General features: G+C 41.3%; 1 protein-coding gene across 1 annotated transcript; it reads right to left on the reverse strand.

Moving 5' to 3' along the window:
• Positions 1–6755: 6755 nt before the first annotated feature.
• On the reverse strand, positions 6756–23946 carry KCNK1 (potassium two pore domain channel subfamily K member 1). The gene is made up of 3 exons (XM_082215103.1): positions 23557–23946; positions 9152–9547; positions 6756–8099 (listed from the first exon to the last, which is right to left on the reverse strand). The coding sequence occupies exons 1-3, from the start codon at positions 23909–23911 to the stop codon at positions 7840–7842; spliced, it is 1011 nt and encodes a 336-aa protein (XP_082071229.1). The 5' UTR covers positions 23912–23946; the 3' UTR covers positions 6756–7839.
• Positions 23947–24406: the final 460 nt, after the last annotated feature.

The raw sequence follows: 24406 nt of genomic DNA on the forward strand, positions 1-24406 counted from the left end.
CACCTTAGCATATACATTACATGGTATAGGAACAGAAGAAGCTGCATTACACTAAGCCCTTTCAAACCATGCCCATCATAGCTTATAAAAACTAGCTATAGTGATAGTCAAGGTACTCGAAAGAATGGAGGTGATGCAATTACAGATACTGTGACCCATTTTAATTTGGCTTTAGCCCTGCCTTAAACTGCCTTGGTCAACCATGTTGATTACCTTTCTTCAGAGAGGGATGGCGGAGACAATCAGTAATCACTAGGGGGGCACTGAGCTCAGCTGTAAGTCAGAAGTTTCCTTTATCTTTTCTGTTCTTTGAGAGAGAGAAATTAAGTTTTGTGCAGCTTCTTGGCTGGTGTGTCCATTAATTCTTCCAAGTCATCAGGACATACGTTATGTTCTGCAAGCAAATAGGTTCCAAATTTTTGTTTGTATATGACTGAAAAGCATAATAACCTATTAACAATAATATTAAAAATGGGGTGTGTTGAAATTGGGATGCATTGTGTATACTCTCAGAAGCTGTTCAGTGTCATGTTGCTGCAGAATATATCCTCATCAACTCAGTTTGTAATCCCCCTCCGCCCCAAGGCTTTCTGTGGGTTTATTCTGGCACCGTCTCGACAATTTTTTATTTTTATTTTTTGTAAAAGACTTTTACATTTTGGATCCCTATGCACTGATTGGACCAAAATTTTGATTCCATGCACAAACACCCATGTACAATATATAAATCAGTTTAAGAACAACTCTCAGAATAACTGTTGAGAAGTATAAAGGATACAAAATGCTAAAACACAGATAATAGAGCAAAATGAAGTCATTGCAGATGAAAGCTTAGGAAGACATGACTTCAAAAAGAATCCAAGGTAAATGCAATGCAGATAAAGGCTAGGACAATAGATTGCAATTGAAAGCAAAGATATTACGGCATTTCTTTTTGGTTGTCAAAGTGATTGGAAAGAAGACTATGTCAAATTGGAATATTTCCATTGGGAAAGTAACATTCATTAAAGTAGGTGGTCAGAAATGCTGGGCTCTGCAAGCAAATTTGCTCCTATTATAATCTGTTGAATAATATATTTTACAGAAATTTCAAAAAATGCCCTAAATAATTCACTTCATTTCACTACCAGTGAACAAATCGCACCTAGCTTATAATGTTCCAAACAAATGATCTACTCATTGCATGGATTATTTCAGCCTACAGTCAGACACTTAATATTAACCACATCCCACTTGGTCTCCAGAGCTTCAGCATTTTGACAGAGCATTTGAATTATGAGTTTAGAAATCTTCTCATACGAATGTTCATAGAAAAAGGGGTTAAATAAGTCAAATAACTACTACTACTGTTAATACTGTGGCCACAGTCCAGTAAGGTTCGGGTGCACTTAAGCCATTGCCATTACAATCTCTGGGCAGGACAAAAAAATATTTTGTGATCTTTATGTAATATTGACCATTTCAAGAAAAACAAGGTTACAAAGAATATGGCATCTATCCCTGAAATGACCGCCACACTGTCTACAGCAGATAAGGTTAAACATTAAGATAAGCTCCCTAACTTTTAGAGTAGCTTCACCATGTAACAAATTGTTTTGGAACACCAGGGCCGTCCCTTCTTTGGAAGTTCAAAAGGACGCATGAGACAGCCATCAGACAAACACGCAATATTCTTTAAGGACAGGTTGGATATTGTGAAGGTGATGAAGCTGGGTAAAGATACAGCTTGCAGTTCTCCGTCATATGCCTGAACTGACAGAGCTCAATTTTGTCCACCTGCCTTTGCCCTCCATTTCAATTTACACCTGTCAGCTTGGCTTCTGATTAGTTTCAGCAACACACAATGCAATTCCCATTTATACGGGCAATTTTTCCGCAGAGTAATCTCCTCTCTTTCCTTTAATCTTCAGACTAGCATCAACATGTTGATGCCTTATGTTATTGCACTTTTGGCTTCAAAAGTGGATTTTTTACACTGGCAGGAGCTAGAACTTATTACCATAAGCTGCAACGATGCTTGGAAATAAGAATTTCAGCATTACACTCCCTAACGCTGTTCTGATGAAACAATCTCCATGTTATTCCACTGCCTTGAAGTTATTACTAGCATCACAAACATTGGTTTTTGCCAGAACATAGACAAGATAAACTAATGAGGGTTTGGACTGAACAATCTTGTCTAAATAACTTGCACCATAGTCCTAAACCATGGCCAGGAGCAGAGAGGCAGAGCGGACACATTTAAAGTCCCACTGGCTTGAGGTGGCCAGGGTAGATGGTAGGGATGGTGGGGGATTTGTGCCATTCCTCCTCCCCCCCCGCATCAGCTGGATTGGGTTCCTTTCCCAGATGTTTAGCAGCCAGTTAACACTGACTTGTGATCTTTGGATAGCTATTTTTTCTTAAATATTTTTTCTTTTTTCTTTTTGCCAAAATCCAGTGAGGATGTATTGTGAACAGAAACTTTGTCTTGCACGATCAAATAAGGTGGTCAGCACTGCCAGTTCTGGTGATCTATTTGGCAGGAAATGGGCGAGGGATTCTTGAGCACAGCAGTGAGTGTGCAGTCCTTCGAAGCCCTTAGATACGTCTGGTCAGTTATGAAAACAAGCAGTTAAGACATCACACGAAAAGACAACTGGAGCCACACTTTTATTTATTCAACTTTGAAATGCTGAATAGCTAATATATAACACAGTATGGTATTCAGCCTGTCCTTTATTAGTTCTGTGCTTTAGTATTAATAATCACTGCAAATGAGCATACTCTTGAAAAAAGAAAGTCTGAAATTAATACAACTTGTCCCTGCTTCCCAGAATCGACTGTCATTAGAATTTCACTTTAAAACAGGATTCCATGATACAGTATACTATGAAGGCCACAGCAGACAAGCTACTTACCAGCAGCCTCAGCGAGATGGGTGGGCTGGGCCTATTTTAAAAATATGATTTTTAAGATTGCAGCCCTACAGACTTACCCTTCCACATTCATTTGGTCAGGAGTTAAGTCATTGTTTTCAGCGCCACAGTTCTGAGTTTTACTTCTCTATAAAGAGAAATCTGTGGATGAAGATACCTTTAAAATTTCACAGCCAAGTCAGTTAAATTCTGGTGATCTACAACATATGTACAGTATATAAATATATGCATTTATGTACACAAACGAAGGTTAAAACATTATAAACAGAACCAACTTAGGCTGTACAAAAATATCCACTTGGATGAGAACATGCAAATACACTATGCTTCAAATCAAATTTAAAAAGCATCTCTGAGTTGTGTTTTCTCAAATATAAACTTCAGCTCGCATAGATTTTAAAGCAGATTTATCAAGAGAGTCAACTTTCCTAGTAAAGGTATAAAATCTATTAATAAACACTAGGTATTAACTAAACTCATATACAGTGCTTTTAGGTGATCAAGTTTCAAGTATTTTTCTTTTCTCACAGAAGTCTAGATACTTCAGCGCTCAGCTTGACTACTACTTTGAACAGATAGGACCATATCTCTGAAGGCCCAAAAAACCTTAAAGGACTATTTTGAAATTAATCTAAGGGGCGATGTGGAAAGAAGAGTGATCTGGGACGCAAGTAAAGCTGTGATGCGAGGGTTTTTGATTCAACAAAACTCCATAAAGAAGAGAAAGCAGAGGGAGAAAAGAGAAAATTTTTTGGAAAAGATAAAAGAAGGAGAGAAAAAATTAAGGTCAAAACCAAAGTCCCAGGAGATTTTGAGGGAGATTAAATTGTACCAAACACAATATATGGAATTGATGAACCAAGAGATAGAGTGGAAAATAAAGCAAATGAGACAAAAGACATTTGAGTCGGCAGACAAATGTGGCAAACTCTTGGCATGGCAACTCAAGAAAAGACAGAAATTAAACACAGTCTCAAGTTTGGAAGTGGATGGAAGGACTATATCTAAACCAAATGAGATAAGAAACTGTTTTGTGAGTTATTTCAAAAAACTTTATTCCCAAGGATTACAAAATGAAGAAGATATAGATAAATTCCTTAATAAACATGGATTACAAAAAATCTCTCCTCAAAGTAAGGTGGATTTAAACCAGAGAATAACAGAACAAGAGATAGAGGGTGCCATTCAGGACATGCAATTGGGCAAATCTCCAGGGCCAGATGGACTGACTTCCAGATATTACAAATCGTTAAAGGAATGGTTAATACAACCGTTAAAGGATGTCTGTAATGAGATCTTAGAGGGAAAAAAGGCACCTGAATCGTGGAAAGAAGCATACATTTCACTCATACCAAAGACAGAGACTGAAAAGACTCAATTGAAGAACTACCGCCCAATTTCGTTACTCAATGTGGATTACAAAATTTTTGCAGACATTTTAGCAAAAAGATTTAAGAGAGTATTGATGGAAAAGATTCATAGAGATCAAGCAGGCTTTCTCCCAAAGAGACACCTCTCAGACAATGTTAGGAATATAATAGATATTTTGGAAAAGTTAGAGGTGAACATAAATACTAAGGCAGTTTTGATATTTGTGGATGCGGAGAAAGCTTTTGACAACATTTCTTGGAGTTTTATGAAAAAGAACCTTCATGGGATGGGGGTAGGACAAGGTTTTGAGAATGGTATGGGTGCAATATATTCCGAACAAAAAGCTAAGTTGATTGTAAACAATGTAATAACTGAGGAACTTAAGATAGAAAAAGGAACACGACAGGGGTGCCCAATTTCCCCATTGCTCTTTATTTCGGTCCTGGAGGTGTTGCTGAACATGATTAGAGAGGACCAGCAAGTTAAAGGTGTACAGGTCGGAGCAAAACATTACAAGTTAAGGGTTTTCGCAGATGACTTAGTTCTGACCCTACAAGAGCCATACACTAGCACAAAAAAGGTGTTGGAGATAATTCAACAATTTGGCCAGGTAGCTGGATTTAAATTGAATAAACAAAAAACTAAAGTCTTAGGGAAAAACCTGACAGATATGGAGAAGAATAAGTTTCAAGAAGAGACGGGTTTGATGGTGGTTAAGAAGGTGAAATACCTAGGGGTTAATTTAACATCTAAAAATTTGAATTTATATAAGGACAATTATGAAAAATGTTGGTTAGAAATTAAAAAAGATTTAGAAATATGGTCAAATTTGAGATTATCAATGTTAGGCCGAATTGCAGTAATTAAGATGAATGTATTGCCTAGAATGTTATTTTTGTTTCAAACTTTGCAGATTATTGACAAGATGGACTGTTTCAAGAGGTGGCAGAAAGACATCGCGAAATTTGTCTGGCAGGGCAAAAAGCCCAGAATAAAATATAAAATACTAACAGATGCAAGAGAAAGAGGGGGATTTACCCTGCCGGACTTAAAATTGTACTATGAGGCAGCAGCATTCTGCTGGCTGAAAGAGTGGATGCTCCTCGAGAATACAGATATCTTGGACTTAGAAGGTTTCAATAACGCATTCGGTTGGCATGCATATTTATGGTATGACAAAATCAAAGTGCATAGTGCCTTTAAAAATCATATTGTAAGGAAAGCGTTGTTCAATGTTTGGATGAGATATAAAGATCTGCTGGAAAACAAAACCCCTAGATGGTTGTCACCCTTAGAGGCGAAGGCCCATAAGAAAGTGAATATGGAGGTCGGATGGCCAAAGTATTGTGAGATTTTAGAACAGGATGGAGAGAAACTGAAATTAAAGAGCCATGAAAAACTAAAACCCAAAGTACAAGATTGGCTCCACTATTATCAAATAACGGAGGTTTTTAAACAAGACAGGAAAATTGGCTTCCAGGTGGAAAAATCAAAACTCGAGACAGAACTGCTAGAACCCAATACTAAGAATTTGTCAAGAATATATAACTTGCTGTTGAAATGGAATACACAAGATGAAACAGTTAAATCAGCTATGATTAAGTGGGCACAGGACATTGGTCATAATATTATGTCTGCTGACTGGGAAAGGTTGTGGAACACCGGAATTAAATTTACGGCATGTAGTGCCTTAAAGGAAAATGTGATGAAAATGGTATATAGGTGGTACATGACCCCAGTCAAGCTAGCAAAAATTTACCATTTGCCTGATAATAAATGCTGGAAATGTAAGGAAACTGAAGGTACTTTTTATCATCTTTGGTGGACATGCCCGAAGATTAAGGTCTTCTGGGAGATGATATATAATGAAATGAAGAAGGTATTTAAATATACCTTTCTTAAGAAACCAGAGGCCTTTCTCTTGGGCATTGTCGGCCAATTGGTGCAAAAGAAGGATAGAATCTTTTTTATGTACGCAACAACAGCAGCAAGAATACTGATCGCAAAGTATTGGAAGACACAAGATCTACCTACCGTGGAAGAATGGCAGATGAAAGTGATTGACTATATGACATTGGCGGAAATGACGAGCAGAATTCGAGACCAGGGAAAGGAGACTGCGGAAGAAGATTGGAAGAAATTTAAGATTTATCTTAAGGACTATTATAAACTTGATGAAGTTTAGAATGTCGAGATTCTACAGAGAGAAAGGGTTGCAGTAATATAAGATTAGAATAAGAAAGGACTATGATGAATTAGAGTTGGAAAAAACATCTATAAGTTGCCATAAAATTTGGACATGAGGATGCAGAAAGGGGAGGTATGGGGAAGTCCGAGGAAAGAAGTTTATGAAATGACATTATGAAATTATACTTGTTTGTTTGTTTGTTTTCTTTTTTTTTGTGTTTGTCTGTTATAAAAACTTTTGTAAAACTAATAAAAAATATTATAAAAAAAAAAAGAAGTCTAGATACTTCAGCGCTCAGCTTGACTACTACTTTGAACAGATAGGACCATATCTCTGAAACCACTTGACAATAAATGGTTTGAGAATCACAGCCTATGGGGTAAAATTAGAGCGAAAGGGTTGTCTGAGAGTGCTAAGGAAGATGGCTTTCCCCTAAGCTGTGCCTACAAGTGCTGTATATGCTGGTGCTCATGGGTCCCTGATCCTATATCCACTGAAATCAGTTGCAAAAACACCCCTTTTGCTTTTTTTTTTTTTTAAGGCCAGGAGGAAAGCACCCAGTTTGATTTCTGACAGGAAGCAGGATATAGAATTCTTGCTCAGTAATGACGACTGTAGTATACTTGAGAGTGAAATCAGATACATTCGAAGTGTGATTGGCATACAACAAGTAATGAGTTCAAACCACTTCCCACCACACTTTAGAATATCTGTCTGCCTTTATCCTTACTGAGCCAGCCTTCGAAGGTAAGCAGCTGAGCTTTAAAATAGCTGCAGGACTGATACAATGCACTTGCTCTGGATCTTTCCACTTTGGGGGGGGGTGTATGTCTGTGTCTAAGTACAGAGATAGCCCAGCGCACATGAACCCAGTCATTTGGGAATCTCACTGAAGGAGACATGGCAAGAGACTATTCCTGTTTTCTGGGCTACAACAACAAACCCTTCCAACTCAATGCTTCAGTCCCCCATTCATGTTTCAAAACCAGAAGTTGCAAATGGCATCAGAAAGCTCCTATTTTGTCAATGAACCACAACATGATTTTCAGGGGGGGTGGGAGGGGACTTAGGGCAGCAGGCTGGGGAAATGAGAACTGAATTGTTGATCAAATCTAGAGTCCCCAATGTATGCTCCATGTACGCACCATTAATCCAGGGGTTCCCAAATGCACATTTCCCCCCCAGCCAACATTCCCATAATGTTGTTCCAGCTAAAGAGAGCTTTATTTGGCTCATACACTTTAAAAATATTCCCAGCAATGAGTACTTGATAATATAGCATAGCCTTCTGCCTCTATAGTTTCATTAATGGTACTAGTTCTAACTGAAGTGCACGGTTGATATTGAAACGGAAGCCCTTGGTTAATTGTTTATGCAGCCGTCACAGTTAACTGCAGACTGTGGGGTCACAAAAGGTTCATTTATTTTCTGATCTTCCTTCAAAGAGGCCGCCTGGTCTGAAATTGAAGAGAAGGAGAGCTGGTCATGTTCTACTATGTGCACTCGGTCCTCTTCCTTGTCCTTCTTCACATAGAACATTTTCCTAAATTTTTTGAGCTCGTGAAGTTCACAGAAAGTCTCTAAAACCACCAGCATTGCAATGAGGCCCAGCAGCAGGTAACCTAGGAAGAAATTGAAACAGTGTTTAAAATGTGAACTGGTAGTACAGGTATGTCTGCTACAATGCTCCAAGTCAGAGAGGTCCCCAAAATGGAAGGGGCTCTCTATCTCTCCAGTTAGAACTATATTTCCACACAGGCTTTCGAGTATAAGAACTCTCAATGCAATTTACAAATAAAACTGTAAAACAATAAAAGTATAAAATACAGCTAATGAAACAGCAGTATAAAAAATGTCGTCACCCACAATTAAAACCACAGCTTATAAAATATAAACCAGTAACGTTATTCAGTTATGAGCAGACTGGAATCTTTAGGTCTTTAAAGCTCTTTTGAAAACAATGTGTGGCCTTCCTTTAAATAGTTGCACATGTGCAAGGATTACTGCCAATGCAACAGGATTTTCCTCCCTCTATGTACCCCATGCCACTCCCAAATCTGCTCAAGTTTAGGGGGAGGGCGGGGGGGGAGGAGAATGTTTCATTGCACAAGGGAAAATCCTTTTGCTGGTGGAACCAGCAACTTAGCACTATGTTGATTACAGCCCAGTAAGTCATTCTGCACCAGCTGAAGCTTCCAAAAAATCTTCATCTATAGTGTCATATGAATGCTACCAGGTGGGAATGGTTTGTGCTTGAGTCACAAGCTATTACTAATTCCACATAGAGAGGTGCATCTTTAAATATCTATATGGTAGACACTTTGTAGCCCACTATGTCCTTACATGTGGCCCACAACATTGATTTTTGTTTATAATGTAAGTATATTTGCATCTTATTCTTTCTCCAAACCATTCAGAATGGTGTTTTGGATAAGAGTTCCATAGCAACTAGGATTTGGGAGCACCTCTGAAACATGTGATTCCACACCTTAATAAAAAACATAGAGTTTTGATATACATTTCAAAAATCCAATATGGATTTTTCCGTTTACTTTTGCTATATGAATGGCTGGACTCAATGGGACTGCTTTGCGAAAGTCACAAAAGAAACACCAAGAAAAACAGCTCCAAAAACTATTCACCCTCTTACTTGTACCAGTAATTTGCTACTCACATGTAATTCCTATTTTATACAGCTCTCTGAATTTTTGGTTGTAACCTTCTCCTGGAACATAGTCACCAAGGCCGATGGTGCTCAGTGAAATAAAGCAAAAGTAAAAAGATTCCAGGAAGTTCCAGTCATCTTCAAGGACAGAAAATATCGCTGCCGGGATGAAGAAAAAGCACGAGACAGTAACGAAGCCCAGAATCACAGCATGGATGATGGCAACTATCTGCTTAGAAAAACCCCAGCGGACATGGAAATACAGCACAGGCCGCCTTGTTACATAGACAATAATGCGCTGCACCACTGCTGTCAGGAAAAGCAGTGTAAAGGGGATTCCAATGACCGAATAGATGATGCAGAAGGCTTTCCCTCCATCTGACAAAGGCACGGTGTGTCCATAACCTGTTAACAGAAAAAGAGAGACAGGAGTGAGATTTGGAAAAACAGTCTGACCTGTGAACTGCTCGTTTTTCAGGAGTGGACTGATCAGAGTGGGAGAGAATGATTTGCACCTGGAGCTCATGACTGAGTGTGCTTTGTTCCACTCATGTACCAGAAAGGTTTGTGGGTGTTTCTTCTTTTCATACATTCACTAACCCCACCTCCTGCTCAGTATAAATTGGCAATAAAAATGGCAATGACCTTTTGCCTAATCCAAAGAAAATGCAAAAATGGCATTTCACACTGTGAAAATGCTTTTTTGAAAAAATATATTGAATTTGCCATAGTGAAGGCTTCCTCAACCTCGGCCCCCCAGATGTTTTTGGCCTACAACTCCCATGATCCCTAGCTAGCAGGGTCAGTGGTCAGGGATGATGGGAATTGTAGTCTCAAAACATCTGGAGGGCCAAGGTTGAGGAAGGCTGATCTAGTGTCACATTTGTATAATGTACTTAAAACGCAGTTAAAATGTTATATTTCCTCATGAGATGGTGCTCCTCCATTTCACTTAGAGGCACTAACCAGACAGGCAGCAGGCTACAGGGCTGAAGGGCAGGTGTCATGGAACCCAGCTTTGCACCCTGGCATCTGTCGCCTCAGGCAAATACCTCACTTTGCTTAATGACAGAGCTGCCAAACACCATTTCCTCTTCCTTTCTCTTTCATTATTTACCCCACCCCCTTTTCCTCACACTATTTTTCTGCATATCAGGCGTGAAGCTGTATAAGAAGCAACTTCTTATACACCAGCATCAAATTATTCCTGTGTGTTTGGGGTCTCAGGTTGAGATTTTGACCCAATATATATTTGCAAAGGCAGAAATAATTGGAGCATTAGCTTGCAAGACCTCTTAAGACATATACAGAAACACACAAGCACCCCCCCCCAATTTCTTGACTATCTGAAGGATAAAAGTTCCCACACTATGTTCTGAATGCTAAGGCCAAAACATTTGCTATCCCTATAGACTCAGCAGACTAGTAGACTGCAATTCATGTCCCATTTAAGTGACTTGTAATCTTCATGTGAGTTGTAAGAAGTTATTACAATGCTTGGTGATATCTGGCTTTGAAGTTCAACACGAATCAAAGCTATCATTCTCCTTGTATCAATGAAATTTCAAGGATCATTCTCCTTTGAAGTTGAATTAATTTTAAAAAAAGAAAGAACAAAGTTTCACCTGTATTGTTATAGATCCCTCAGGTATCACAAGCTCTGGAGAGCACAGGCAAGATCATGCTTGCTCTCACCAGGGTGGCAAGACTCTGACCCAGGAGCAAGTTACTTCAGGCGTTAGTCTGTTCTTCTGTCTTGTTACATTAGATCAATCTAACAAAATCCCCTCTCAAATCTGACTCATTTCAACACGCATTTGAAGATTGCTTTTCAGTCCAGTTTCTAGCTCACCAATAAGCATGCTAAACCTAATTTATGGCATTATTCCTCGGAGAGCCCATTAAATCAGCGTTCAGGATAACTTTATATAGACCTTTTTGTTGGCGTTTAGATAATCCGTTAGCCAGATAATTTAACATCCCCTAGGACTGATAAGTTTATTTTCAGCCTCTTTGATTGTTTGGGCTCATTTTGCAAAGATTACAAATAGAAGATTTTTTTAAAACCAACACTGTAATAAGTCATGAAGCCTGGAGAGGACTTAAACTACTTATTGTCCCTCACTCTAGGCCTATCTCTCAGCAGATAAAATATTCCATGGATGAAATAAATTGCCAAAATGCATCCATCCTGCAATATTGACGCAACTGCTGTTTTGATGAACCGTACGGGAGCAAAAGTTTTTCTCTCATAGAAGTGTGTAGTTTGTTACTGGTCTAAGCTGGATGCACATGAGATATACAAAATCATAAAATAGGGAGGAAATGAGTGTAATCTGTGAATAACACAAGAAGAAACCTGTTGCATCGGATCAAGAGTCCTCCTAGTTCATCTGTTTCGAATACTGGCCAGACAGATACTCGAGGGAAAATTACACACAGGGCTTGAAAGCAACAGTTCTCTCCCATTCCATATCATATTCAGAGCAGAGATGGACATCAATCTGTTTCTGATCTGTGTTATATCTGCATATGTTAATTCAGTGTCTTTCCACACTGAACTCCACTGATGTTGTCATCTATGCATGCTTAACTGCACCTTCCATTATCTAACTGGATAGAAGCTGATTTGAGGGAAAGTGCATAAAACAGGGGTATTTATCAAGAACTTACAGGATACAGATGGATTGTGACCAATATTGTGTATACACAACTTTGATTGCCAGCTGTGGGAGCACACTGAAGTGGAGTAAATGGCAATGTGTGCACCTTGGAAGTGTATGGAGTTTGCAGGATTGCTATCCCATTTCTGTCTCTCTTTGTGCTTCTGTTGCTCCATCCCTCTGTGCATATTGCAGATTGTCCGCCCCCATTTCTAACTCCTCCTTAGAAAGATGGACTAGAAGGTACCAAAATTATGAGCAACATGAAATTATTCAGGATGGTGAAACCCAAAGAGAGCCTTGATTGACCATAAAAAGATCTCTCCATAGCAAGTGAACAGGCAAGAAAATGACAAATGTGATTCGATGTAATTGATTCAATTAAATGAGTTATTCAGTTAAGTGATATTTTCTGATCACATGCAGAGGGATTCCTGCCCCTCCTCGCATGGATCCATCAGGTTCACAACTGCATCCATTCCTACGGTTTTGTTTTGTTTTTCAGCTTCTGCCTTCTGAGCTCTCCCCCGCCCCTATTTCCATAGCTCAGCACAAGGATTTTCCCAAGGTTTTCTGGATGGAGCTGCCCCCCCCCCCGAGAGAGAGAGAGAGAGAGAGAGAGAGAGAAATGCAGCAACATGAAATTAGGCCAGGGGCAAACGTCCTCCCCCCCCCCCGCCGCCATTTTAAATAGTAATTTTGATAAATGCAGTATTAAACTTCTGGCATATACATGTGTAAATGCTAGCTATAGCAGCAGAGGAAAATATATGTTCGTTTTTGTCCAATAAAGGACAAAATGACTAAGTGGAATAAAGGAATACTAGCTGAATCGTGATAAGAGTATGGTCCTTGCTTGCTTAATCTGCTCAGCTTGTACTATATACACAAGCTCAGCATGCAATGTCAACTCAAGCTGAACCATTAAACCACTGCAATTTGGGTGTAATTAACAAGCTCATAGGGACAACATGTGCTCCACTCACGAATAAGAAACTGAGGAAGGGAAGAAGTCACAAAATCACTCTGACCACAACAATTTCTTTAAGCAGACTAGATAAAAGGCCAAAAAAACTGAATTCTGCATCAACAAATGGTGTTCTGTGCTTTCTACTTAAAATCAGAGATAGTAAGCATGCTGATTTTTCAAACCTCATCTATGATTCCCAGCATGCTACCCCGTCTGTCATGGTTAACTTTTGCTACCGTCAAGAAAAAGTATCAAAAGATACCAAAGTTTCTGAATCTTGCTTCCAGGCAACAGACTTTCAGATATGAAACTGCACCAGGCCTAGTTAATATAACAATGGCAAACATACCTCCCCCCATATCTGAGGAAGTGTGCATGCACGCGAAAGCTTATACCAAGAACAAACTTAGTTGGTCTCTAAGGTGTTATTGGACAATTTTTATATATATTTTGACTGAGTCAGACCAACACAGCTACCTACCTGAATCTAGATACCCCCCACCCCGACAAAGTCAACTTGACCATCTACCAAATCTAGGGCAAAGTAATGCATTTCTACTTAATAAATGCCAACAAAGGTCCGTATAGTTAAAGCTATGCTTTTCCCAAAGAATTGATGCTTTTGAATTATGGTGTTGGAGGAGACCCTTGAGAGTCCCATGGACTGCAAGAAGAACAAACCTCTCCATTCTTAAGGAAATCAGCCTTGAGTGCTCACTGGAAGGACAGATCGTGAAGCTGAGGCTCCAATACTTTGGCCACCTCATGAGAAGAGAAGACTCCCTGGAAAGGACCCTGATGTTGGGAAAGATTGAGGGCACAAGGGGAAGGGGACGACAGAGGACGAGATGGTTGGACAGTGTTCTCGAAGCTACCAACTTGAGTTTGACCAAACTGCGGGAAGCAGTGAAAGACAGGAGTGCCTGGCGTGATCTGGTCCATGGGGTCACGAAGAGTCGGACACAACTAAATGACTAAATAACAACAACTTAATAAAACCTAATAGCTAGGATGAAAGAATCCAGAAAATTAAACTTTGGGAAGTTTCTTTGAGTATTCTAACTAGAAAACTATCAATTTACTCAGCTGTCTGTTTACCCACTTGCTAGGCAACAGACAATCAAGAGCAGTTATTAGGGTGAGGCTCCAGCTAGTAATCTCTGGGTGCTGCCAGGCACAGCTAAATTGATAAACAGCTGCTAAATATCACCATATCTGGAAAGAGTGGTATCCAATGGCATCTGTCCACTGATGGAGAGAATCCATCAGAGGGAGGCATTCAGGCGCATACCTGCAACCCCTGCACTCTGGTGCAGATTTAAAGGGATGGGGGGTTGCAGGGGGAGAAGTAATTGCTAGAGGTTTCCTCTTTCCCTTCTTATGCCAACAAATATATTCCAGCAGCAGATGGACACTGCTGGATACCACCCAAGGAGCATAAATGTGCTCTGGTGTGGGCTGGATGGGTAGTACTTCCAGTTTTCAGATGAACTGTTTATTTCAACTTGCAGTGTGCTTACCCGAAGGTAATAAAAGTTACTAAATTGTACTCCAAAACCGGATTTAAAAAGAAAACTGCAAATAATTGTGGACTATGTTTTTGCACTGTGACTGATTAAATCTTAGTTGTGCCTCCTACAAAAATGTGAATGTGTTAATATTAAGCTATTAATTAGCAGCATTTATCTTGTCTGCAGAACAGAACATAAAAAGGAATATGGTAAGTCAAGTGTCTCTCTGAGACAGAAAGATGCATTCAGTGCTGTGCTTTTTCATTTTCTGTAGCAGCATTTACAAATGGGCATCAATTTTTAATACTCATCCTAATTAATCCAAGCTCTTGAAAAACACTGTTTCTTCCTAGTGCACTGTGGCGATTGCCAGCTGTGGAGATAGCTACTGCTGAGTAAAGCACCTGTGCAGGATGGTGACTCAGCCTGAGAACAAATGTCAGTCGCAATTAATCCAGAACAGGCTTCTAAACACTGGTGGATGGCATCTGTCACTAGCATGCCAGCAGTATGATTTGGTCAACAGCAATTCATTGCCATCTACTAATCAATCTCCCCCCCCCCCAATCTACCAAGTAAGGAATAGGTTATGTATCTTGGGAAATTTATTTCTTCCTGTTAGATAAGCAGCCAAAATCCTGGAACACAGGAATATAGGAAGCTGCTTTGTATCAGATCAGACCATTAGTTCAGCTAGCTCATTAATATCAACACTGGCCATCAGCAGGACGCCCTGCCTGGAGACACCAGGAATTGAACTTGGGAACCTTTTCCATGCAAAGCATGTGTTTGGCCACTGAGCTATGGCTCTTGCCTATGATCTGCAGAAAATAAGCCTCATAAAAGTAGGGAGCGGGAAGAGGAACACAATTTTCTATTCTTCCTTTAATAAACCAGGAATACTTTGACTTTGGTGTCACAGAGAAGAAACATGCAAAACAAAAGCTGCTGCATTGACCAATATTGGCAAGCAACTTCCAACCAGGAATGGCAAATGAAAGAAGATAAAGGTCAGAATCCTGCTCCATCTTTACACTCCTGTTGGACCAGGCCTTGGTAGGTTTCTCTGCTTGGGACAACTAGGTCTCATGTACAAAGGCTGCAGATATAGGCAGGGGTTGGGTTTTCAATACAAAATGGATAGGAATGGATGCCCAGAAGCAGGATGAAAGGTGGATACAAATGTGGGTACCTATTACAGTACATGAAGAATTAAGAAGCAGTGAATTGGCACCCTACAGTTCATGGGAGATAAACTCAGTGAAGTATCCATGGCTGAAAAAATTCCAAATGTTAAGAATGCACCAGAGCAGAGAAAAGGAGATGCAGAAACTCGAGCACTTAGATTTCAGAATAGACAGATTGGTTCAGCATTTTGCAGGTGTCAAGTAGTATGTCTTTTCAAAGATACTTCTTCATTTGAGAAGTATTAACTCCAAAACTTGGTTGCAAAAATCCTTGTGCAATGACTGCAGTTTTTGGAATCTGACACCTAGCCAGCTAGGAAGTAGCAAGATCTATCTGCATTAATAGGAGGTTATACTACCTCCAAAGGCTCACGAAATGTTGCTCCATGCTTAAAATAATGTATTTTTTGAAATATAAAATTACATTTCCAGCAATCTACATACAACTGCATGCTTTAGGAATAAATATATACTGGATATAATTCATGTGTAGTTTCTCAGCGTAAGTGCTTAAGGACTTTGGCTTATTATCTGCTGTGTTTAGAAAGTGGGCGGAAGGAAACAGAACCTCATCCAATTCCACAGCGCTTCCCATTTGATCCCAAGGTCCTCATTCTACTATTAGACATTACCTCATTTTTTGTCCTCTTGGGGTGTTTCCAGATGAGGTGTATACTCTGTAACTACCACTCTTTGTTCACTCACCTTTACGGGGCCACATCAGCAACTTTTTGCCCTACTGTGTTTTCCTCATGTCCCCCCACCATTTCTTAAGATCATGGAAAATCCATTCACTTCTTTTTATGGAAACATAGAGGAATTCCTTTGATGTAGGGTTGAGAAATAGTATAAATGAGGGACAAGGAGTGAGCTAATGATTACATAGTTGCCGATATCTCACTGTTCCTGTTTGCATTGTCACTTTGCATTGATCCTTCCTCCTTTATTTTTCAGTAGGGAATGGAGAAATCTGAGGTGCTTCTGTGGGAAGAGGCACCAACTCTCCCTTATGCCTCAAAATGCACCTCTGAATGAAAAGCTGACATACCTTTTTATGTGCAGAAATATTACAATATGTACATCAACCAGAACGTACTGCTGGCAAGGGGTGTAATGCAGGCAGTGTTTCTGTGTATGTGTGCATATGTTTGAGTTAACTATCGGAGGTCATGATACCAGGTCATGATACTTGCCAATTTGAATATTTTAACAAATGTTTGGTCATAGTTTTAATTTCAAGAAAACGAGTCAGTATTGCACATGACGATGGCTTCCTAGCTGCAGTTTCAGCTACTTTGCTAACAGTCTGGACCTCTCCAGGCCTTTGAGGAGGCCTGGTTTCATTTGAACTGGGAATTATGGTTTACATTAACTGTAGTCAATTTAAATAAGCCAGCTTCTGGATAGATAGCTGAGCGCTGGGAGAAATATTTAATAGGAAGAAAAGAAAACACACACCTACCACTCATGGCCACCTTGCAATGAAAAAATAAGCTTAACCTTATGTTTACTAAAATTCTAAAGAAATTTGAAAGCTCCCTGAAAATGGAGGAGAGAAATAGAAGCCTCTTTCACCACTTGTCTTATTATGCAACCCTGTGCATGTCTACTGAATCCCAAGTGTGTTGTTTGTTTATTTATTTAAACAGTTTATATACCACTTAACAACAATTGTCTCCCAGTAATATACTGAAAATACAATACAGAAAAAGGTAAACATTGGTTAAAATGATAAAACTAGATTTTAATTAAAATGCCTGCTGAAAGAAAAAAAGTATTCAGTAGGTACTGGAAGAACAACAGGGAAGGGTCCTTTCTGACTTCAACTGGAAGGAAGTTCTGTAAAGTGAAGCTCACAATACTGAGCCTACAGCTCTTGATGGAAATGAACCATGCACTGAAGCCATGGGGGATCACTGACAGTGACTCCTTTGAAGCTCTCAGTGATCCAACAGGAATATAAGGGATTAAGCAGTTCTTGAGGTATTCTAGACCAAAATTGTTAAAGGCATAGTAAATTAATACAAGAATATAGAGCATTGTAGCCTAGGGGGCAAGTGAACTCAGTGGGGCTTACTTCTAAGTAGACATACATAGAATTATACTGTAAAATACAGTGGTGCCTATAATTAACATTTTACAGAAATAAACAAAGTGCTTACATGTGAAATAGTTTGCTGTTAATTCTCTATTAATAGGCACCATCTATAAATGCATCCCCAATGAATATTCCATGTTGTTGTATAAAAATGCAAGCAGTGAAGAGAAGAAGCCCACAGACCTAGGGCTGTGAAAGTCTGGGTTACAAAAACTTTGTTAGTCATAACAAAAATGGAAGCTTTTATTGTTTTGAACCAGGAGAAGTATTAGTAAAGCTATCTAAAAAGTGTCCCCAAGATATCGTGTAGGGAAGCTTATGAAAGCTGATTTCTTTATGACACAAATTCCTGCCATTGGTACATTTAGGCAGGCGAACTAGAATAGTAACTTTGATGAACTTATCTGCAAGACCACAGATTTTAACACAGCAGGTTTCCACTCCCATGTTTTAAAACACCACTGCTGTTATCAGATGTGGTGCAATGGAAATATGAAATGCTTTCTAAGAAGTTGTCCCTTCATCGTCACAGACGCTTGCCAAATATCACTCTGAAAGTTAACAGTTTCACTTGGGGCACTGTGATGTGTGAGTCAGTTTTTTAAAAGCACCTCATGTTTATGAAAAGAAACCTTGTTAAAATGTTTCAATGACTCACTTTCCTGCACATTTAATTAGCACTCGAATTCCACCCATACCTAAGCTGTGTTTCTTCCCTCGCCTTTCCTTTAAAGCATTAGTGTCAATACTACTAGTCTGCACAAAGGGAGATTATTTTTTAAAATAACAAATAACTGAAGTCGGTGATATTTTTACCACCCTGATGACAATTATTCTATTCAGTGGCCAATGCATTAGTCTGACAAATTGAAAAAGAAAAAGAAAAAAAGATGAGAAATTACCAGCCCATAATCTATCCAAGCTATAACTAAATCAGCATCCCATGTGAGACAAAATGAGGTAGAGCCATCATCCTTTCCATAGCTTGCCTGTAGAAAACACCTTCAATTCCTCTTGCTACACTAATTTGATTCTATGCTTTGTTGTTGCCATATAAAAGAGAACAAAACTGATCTCCTATACCCTGATCCATTCTTCCCCTCCCCAATTTAAATAGTTATGGGCTTCCCAGTCTGAAAACACTTCCTTGACACTTCCATGCTGCTTAAAAGCTGTTTCCCACATCTAAAGAGGCCACCGTTAAGGCTACTGCTCCTGTGCAAGATTGTTTTGCCAGCATCAGATAAAAGAGCCTTTTGCACTACCAGCACAGAGTGTCAGAACCTGAGTTTTTCGAGCTCAGTTTCTAGTTCACTGTTTTTGGAGTACTGTACACTGTCACTGAGTCCAAAGTATTATAGCATTGTCACTGTGTATTAATTGTGACAGACCTGGGACACTCCTTAGACATATATAAACAGGGCTGCCCTACCTATGAAATGGGGAGAAGCAGAAGGTCCCACAAGGTTCCACCCTCATGCCAGCTGCCTTGCCACCTCCATCACTGGCAGAGCATCGATACTGATTTCCAGTGAGATCTCATGGAGCATGAGAGATTGCTTGGATTTCTCTCGCTAGAAATCAATGCTGATCAATGCCAGCAGCAGAGACAGTGCTGGTGGAGGCGGGCAGTGTGGAGACAGTGCTGAAGGAGGTGGGTGACCCAGCAGGGGGGGGGTGGTGAGTGGGCAGCATGGCAGAGCAGCACTTTCTGTTTTGCCTCAAGTGGCAAAACAGCACCGCCCTTGCAACATTTGTAAATTTAAAACCCTTTTTAAAAACCCTAAAAAGGACATTTGAGCTTCCAGGGCAAAGATGTCAGTCGAGGGATGGAGAATATTGATTATTAGTGTGTTTGGAAAGGAAATTTGTCATTTGAAGCCCTTAAGAGTTTATTCTGTAGAAAGTATCCTGTATAAGCACTACATAGGGATGTTTTCCTTCGTTACTGTCAAACCTCAAAGAGCCTCAAACCTGTGCCCTCCAGTGTCACATAGCACAAGGCTTCAGGAGGACAGACAAAAAAAGTCTCTTTTCTTTTCTCCCTTCCTGAAACTCCCTCCCCTCCCTTTTAAGAGGTCTTAAAAACAAAGTTCTTGTTTAAGATTGGTTGGAATCTTGAAAATGAGCACTCCTCTTCTTAGGGGTTGGGCATACAATGCCACGTGTTATTACAGGTTCTGCTTGTTCCATATGGTTGGGATCACATTTCCTGTTTTTCACAACATGTCAAAATATACATCTGTCATTGTAACTTAACCCCTTAACGGCATCCCCACATTGCATTATGATGTGGTTGCTGAACAACAACAAACTACAAACAAACAGCAATTGAAGCTGCCTAAATTGTGAAGTGGTAACAAGCCTTTGATGTTCACTTGGAAAGAAATGGTAAAGTTGAAAAAGTTTCAAGCAATGAATAGTGCCATTTGATAACATCTACGTTGTGTGCAACCAAAAAGCCATCATATTGTGGTAGTTTCCAGCAACCGTAAATTAGCTTTGGGAAGAAACTGCAACTGCTTTAGCTTTACATACAGCAGGTGCAACTGATTCTTAAACTTGACCCATGCCATTCAAGTTGCTCAGGTTACAGGACGTGATATGAGTCATGATGGGCAGAGCTGCGGTGACCTTATGTCACGTTAAGCAGTTTTATCTCAGTGACTTCAAAAGAACTGATAAGTGATTAACAAAGAATATTTGATCTCTGGAAAGAATCTGTATTCAGAACTTTAACAAAACCTAATTAGGCTGCTTAGGATGCAGGAGAAAACCATAACAACATATATTTAGAGGACTGAAAACAGCTCACAGTAAAGTAGCTGCAGAGACAACAAGCTACCCCGATTGGGAGTGCATTGTGAATTAGTTATGGGTGTGCTTTTATCTCTCGACCGCACATGATGAGCAATCGGTTTTTCCATTGTAAGAGGAAATATAATACCCACTTCTCCCCACCAGGTCACCTTATTCAGAAAGCAAGAGAAACACAGTAGCAGACTTGCATTCTCTCAGCTATCTCAACAGCACTGTGATCTTTGAGGAGACTTGCAAAAACTTGTGTCCTCAATCTGCAGAAACAAAGTTTCTGAATTTTCCAGTTCTACCAGCTAAGAAGACTGAAAACATATAAACTAAGCATAGTAGACCCCCTTCTCTGATGCTGGGAAACATTTATTTTTGCTAGGCTTCTCTTAGGCAGAATGTCATGAATGGCAAATTTGATACCAGGGCCATAATCTGATTTCAGAGAACCTTGAAGTTTAAATGGAAATTAGGAACCAAAGGTAAGCAGGAAAGTTCCATCCTCATTTTGAAAACTCACATTTATGAAATAGAGAGAACTGTTTGTCTGTGCTTTTTAAGTCATTCAAGTGATACCTCAGAAACAGGCACACAAACTCTAGAGGGCTAACATGTATTCTGCCCCCTCAATCTTTGTTGGAAAGGCACTGGGTCCCCTCAATGTTGAGAAGCCTGGCACACATCACACACACACACAACATCACACACACACGTTGCAGATTCAGCAGTGGGCTCCTCCAAAGCACTCAGCCTCTTCTAGACGATGCGTGACATCACACACACACACAACGTGCACCGGGCCCCTTCAAGCTTGGGGGCAACCTGGCCCCTCTGCTCAGAGAAGAAGAAGAAGAAGAAGAAGAAGAAGAAGAAGAAGAAGAAGAGGAGTTTGGATTTGATATCCCGCCTTTCACTCCCCTTCAGGAGTCTCAAAGCGGCTAACATTCTCCTTTTCCCTTCCTCCCCCACAACAAACACTCTGTGGGGTGAGTGGGGCTGAGAGACTTCACAGAAGTGTGACTGGCCCAAGGTCACCCAGCAGCTGCATGTGGAGGAGCGGAGACTCGAACCCGGTTTCCCAGATTATGTGACTACCGCTCTTACACCACACTGGCTCTCTAACTGATCCAGAGCCTATTGACTGCCCTGAAATAAGAGGAAATCATCTTATTCTGCATGTATAACCATGGTTCTCAACTCTTTGAAAAATGACACCCTTATTGCTACTTTTCTTCCCAGATGGATAACCATGCCATGGTTGTACATATGAGGGTAAAGCATCCATCAAGTTGTCCTGACAGAATGGAACCTGTTCTACAACTCTTTATAACATGTCTTCACAATTATTCCTAAATTCAGTTCAACATACACCTTTCTTCCAACCATTATTAAAATAAATACTGTAGAGTTGCAATCCGATGCACACTTATCTTGGAGTAAGCCACAATGAACACAGCAGGACTTGATTAAATGTGCACAGGATAGCACTGAATTCTTTCCTAATACTGTTTAACACCCCCCCCCCTAAACTGTTTATGTCAGTGGGAATAAGTTTCACTTTATGTCAGTGGGAATAAGTTTCACTAAATCAGACTATGCTATACATCTTTTATAGCATTTCAAGGTTGCAACTGGTAGCTCTAGTTTATATTTGTTTATATTACATCAGAGAAGCAGATAGAAAAGGTCTAGTAACATGGTTGCCAAGTTTCATCAAGGGGGTCCTTTGTTCAAAGTCCACTTCCACCTGTGTAACAGACTGTTGAGAGGCACACATGCTACAAGATACAAGACTTGAATATTCACCCATCAATTAGCCCTAGGTTTTCCTCTCTAATTTCTGAAAGCTGTATTGACATGACACTGCAACGTGCTTATTTTTCTGATTGAACATGCAGCTCAAAGGCTTGCTTCAAAAATGTTAAACTCTGGTTAATTAGAAACCTATAACCTACGTCTTGGCCTTGTTCTGTATGGGAACCAAAGCAGCTCTGTAAAGTTACTTTCACAAATAATGCTCATTTTTTTCCTGGAATGCATCATTTGTTAATGTGGCTCAGAAAGCTGACTAGATTATAAAGTTTCAAACTGATGTACGTTCTTACCCATGCATTTTTTTTATTCTTGAATTACAGAATTCAAGTTCCTGTACAGGAAGTGTACAGACCTTTACATCCTCTGAGAACTTACTGCAAGCATGTCTGCTCTGAAGTAAGCTCTTGGTGGTCACTTTCTGGTGTGTTTAGGACTGCAGCCAAAAGCAGCTTCGAGTGTTTTCAATGTACTTTAGGCAACGTAAGCATCACATCCATATTACTGCTGAGCTTTTTTCTTTTAAGGTCATGTGCGAAAAGGCCCTTTGAGTGCTTCTTACACCATCTTCACATTTGTGTACATTGTCAGGGTTGGGTAAAACAGCCATTTTAAAATTGAACAACCAGTCCAGCCACCGTTGGTTCTACTCACCCATTTAAGTAAATATAAAATATAAACATCATAAAAGAATCCACCCTAGGACTCTGCCCGGTGCTGTTCATATATATGTATATGTATATATCTATATATATATATGAGGTTCTGTAGCCACATGCGTGACCAATAGCCCCATAAAGTGCCAGGGACGCCTGAACTTTTAAACCACGGGAGGGGGCAGAGTGGACAGCCTGTGGTTCCTTGGTGATGGTGGTTGGGCACTTTTCATTCTCTATTATTATTCTTATCGCTTCGACGACTTCGCCCAGACATGGTCCAGAGATCGGCTTCTGGAGCTCTCGGGAGGCTTGGCGCAGACGAAGCCTCGCTCCCTTCTGCAGCGCCCTGGACCCGGCGGGAGTCCCGCACGCAGAGCGCGAAGGCAATGCGGCGGGATGGAAAGGGCGGCAAGCGGGGCTTCCGAGAGCCTCTGGAGGAGGACGCGCGCGGAGGGAGAGAAGGGGCTGCTCGTCGAGCGAGCGGCGCCTGGAAACCGGCCTCGGCCCTGGGGGGAAGCCATTGGCCCCTCAGGGTGGCCTCTCGGGCGAGGGAGAGGCACTCGCTCCTCGGTTCCGGGGTTCACTGACACCCTGTGAGGCCCCCCGACTGGAGCTGTGAGGGAGAAAGAGGAGCGGGGGGGGGGCGGAGGCGGGAGACGCGCGGCGAGGCCTGGTCCCGCCGGGCGCCCGGCGCCCTCCTCCTTACCCGTGGTGGAGAGGACGGTGCTGGCGAAGAAGAGGGCCGAGGTGAAGTCCCAGTTCCAGTTGCCGGAAGCGTTGCTCAGCACCGACACGCCGTAGTTGCTGGCCTCCAGGACTCGCGCCAGGAAGCTCTCGAGCTGCTGCTCGGAGAGGCACTCGTGCTCCTCCACGAAGCGCCGCTTCAGCTTGCGCAGCTCCTGGCGCAGCAGGTCCTCGTAGGGCAGCTCCACCGACGAGAAGACCACGGCGCCGAAGACCAGGTAGAGCGCGTAGCCCAGCACCAGCAAGCCGAAGCACCAGGCCGAGCGGTGCCTCTCCACCAGCCGCACGCACGAGCTGCCGGCCAGCGACTGCAGCATCTTCCCCCGCCAGCGCCTCGCGCTCGCACCCGGCGCCAGCCTCAGCACTCGCGAGGCTCCGGTCCCTGAGGGAGGGAAGGAAGGCGCGGGAAGCTCGGCGCCCTTTGGACGCGCGCGGAGGAGAGGAAGCGGGACGGGGTGGGGAATGAGCACCGGCTCGGCCCCTACGCGCGTCCCCTGCCTGGAGGCTCAAGCTCCGCCACTCATTCAAACGAGCCCTTCTCCGGGCGCCTGGCAGCGGGGTTTCGCTTCGTTCTTTTCCTGTTTCCTCCTTTCGGTGACTTTCCGTTTCAAAAGCCCAGATGATGTGGCGCTCACGTGGTTTCCCGGCTCAGGTAACCGGGAACGGGTCGCGCGTCAGCTGCTGAACTGGTTCCAGCTGGGCAGCTCACTAAAGTGAGTGGGGAGGAGAGGGGAAAAAGAGGAAACACGCATATCTATAGATTCTTTCTCTCTCTCAAAATAAATAACACATCTGGATATCTGGAATGGCCC

The sequence above is a fragment of the Podarcis vaucheri genome, assembly GCF_965113315.1.
Source record: "Podarcis vaucheri genome assembly, chromosome: 3".
Classification (NCBI taxonomy): Eukaryota; Metazoa; Chordata; class Lepidosauria; order Squamata; family Lacertidae; genus Podarcis; species Podarcis vaucheri.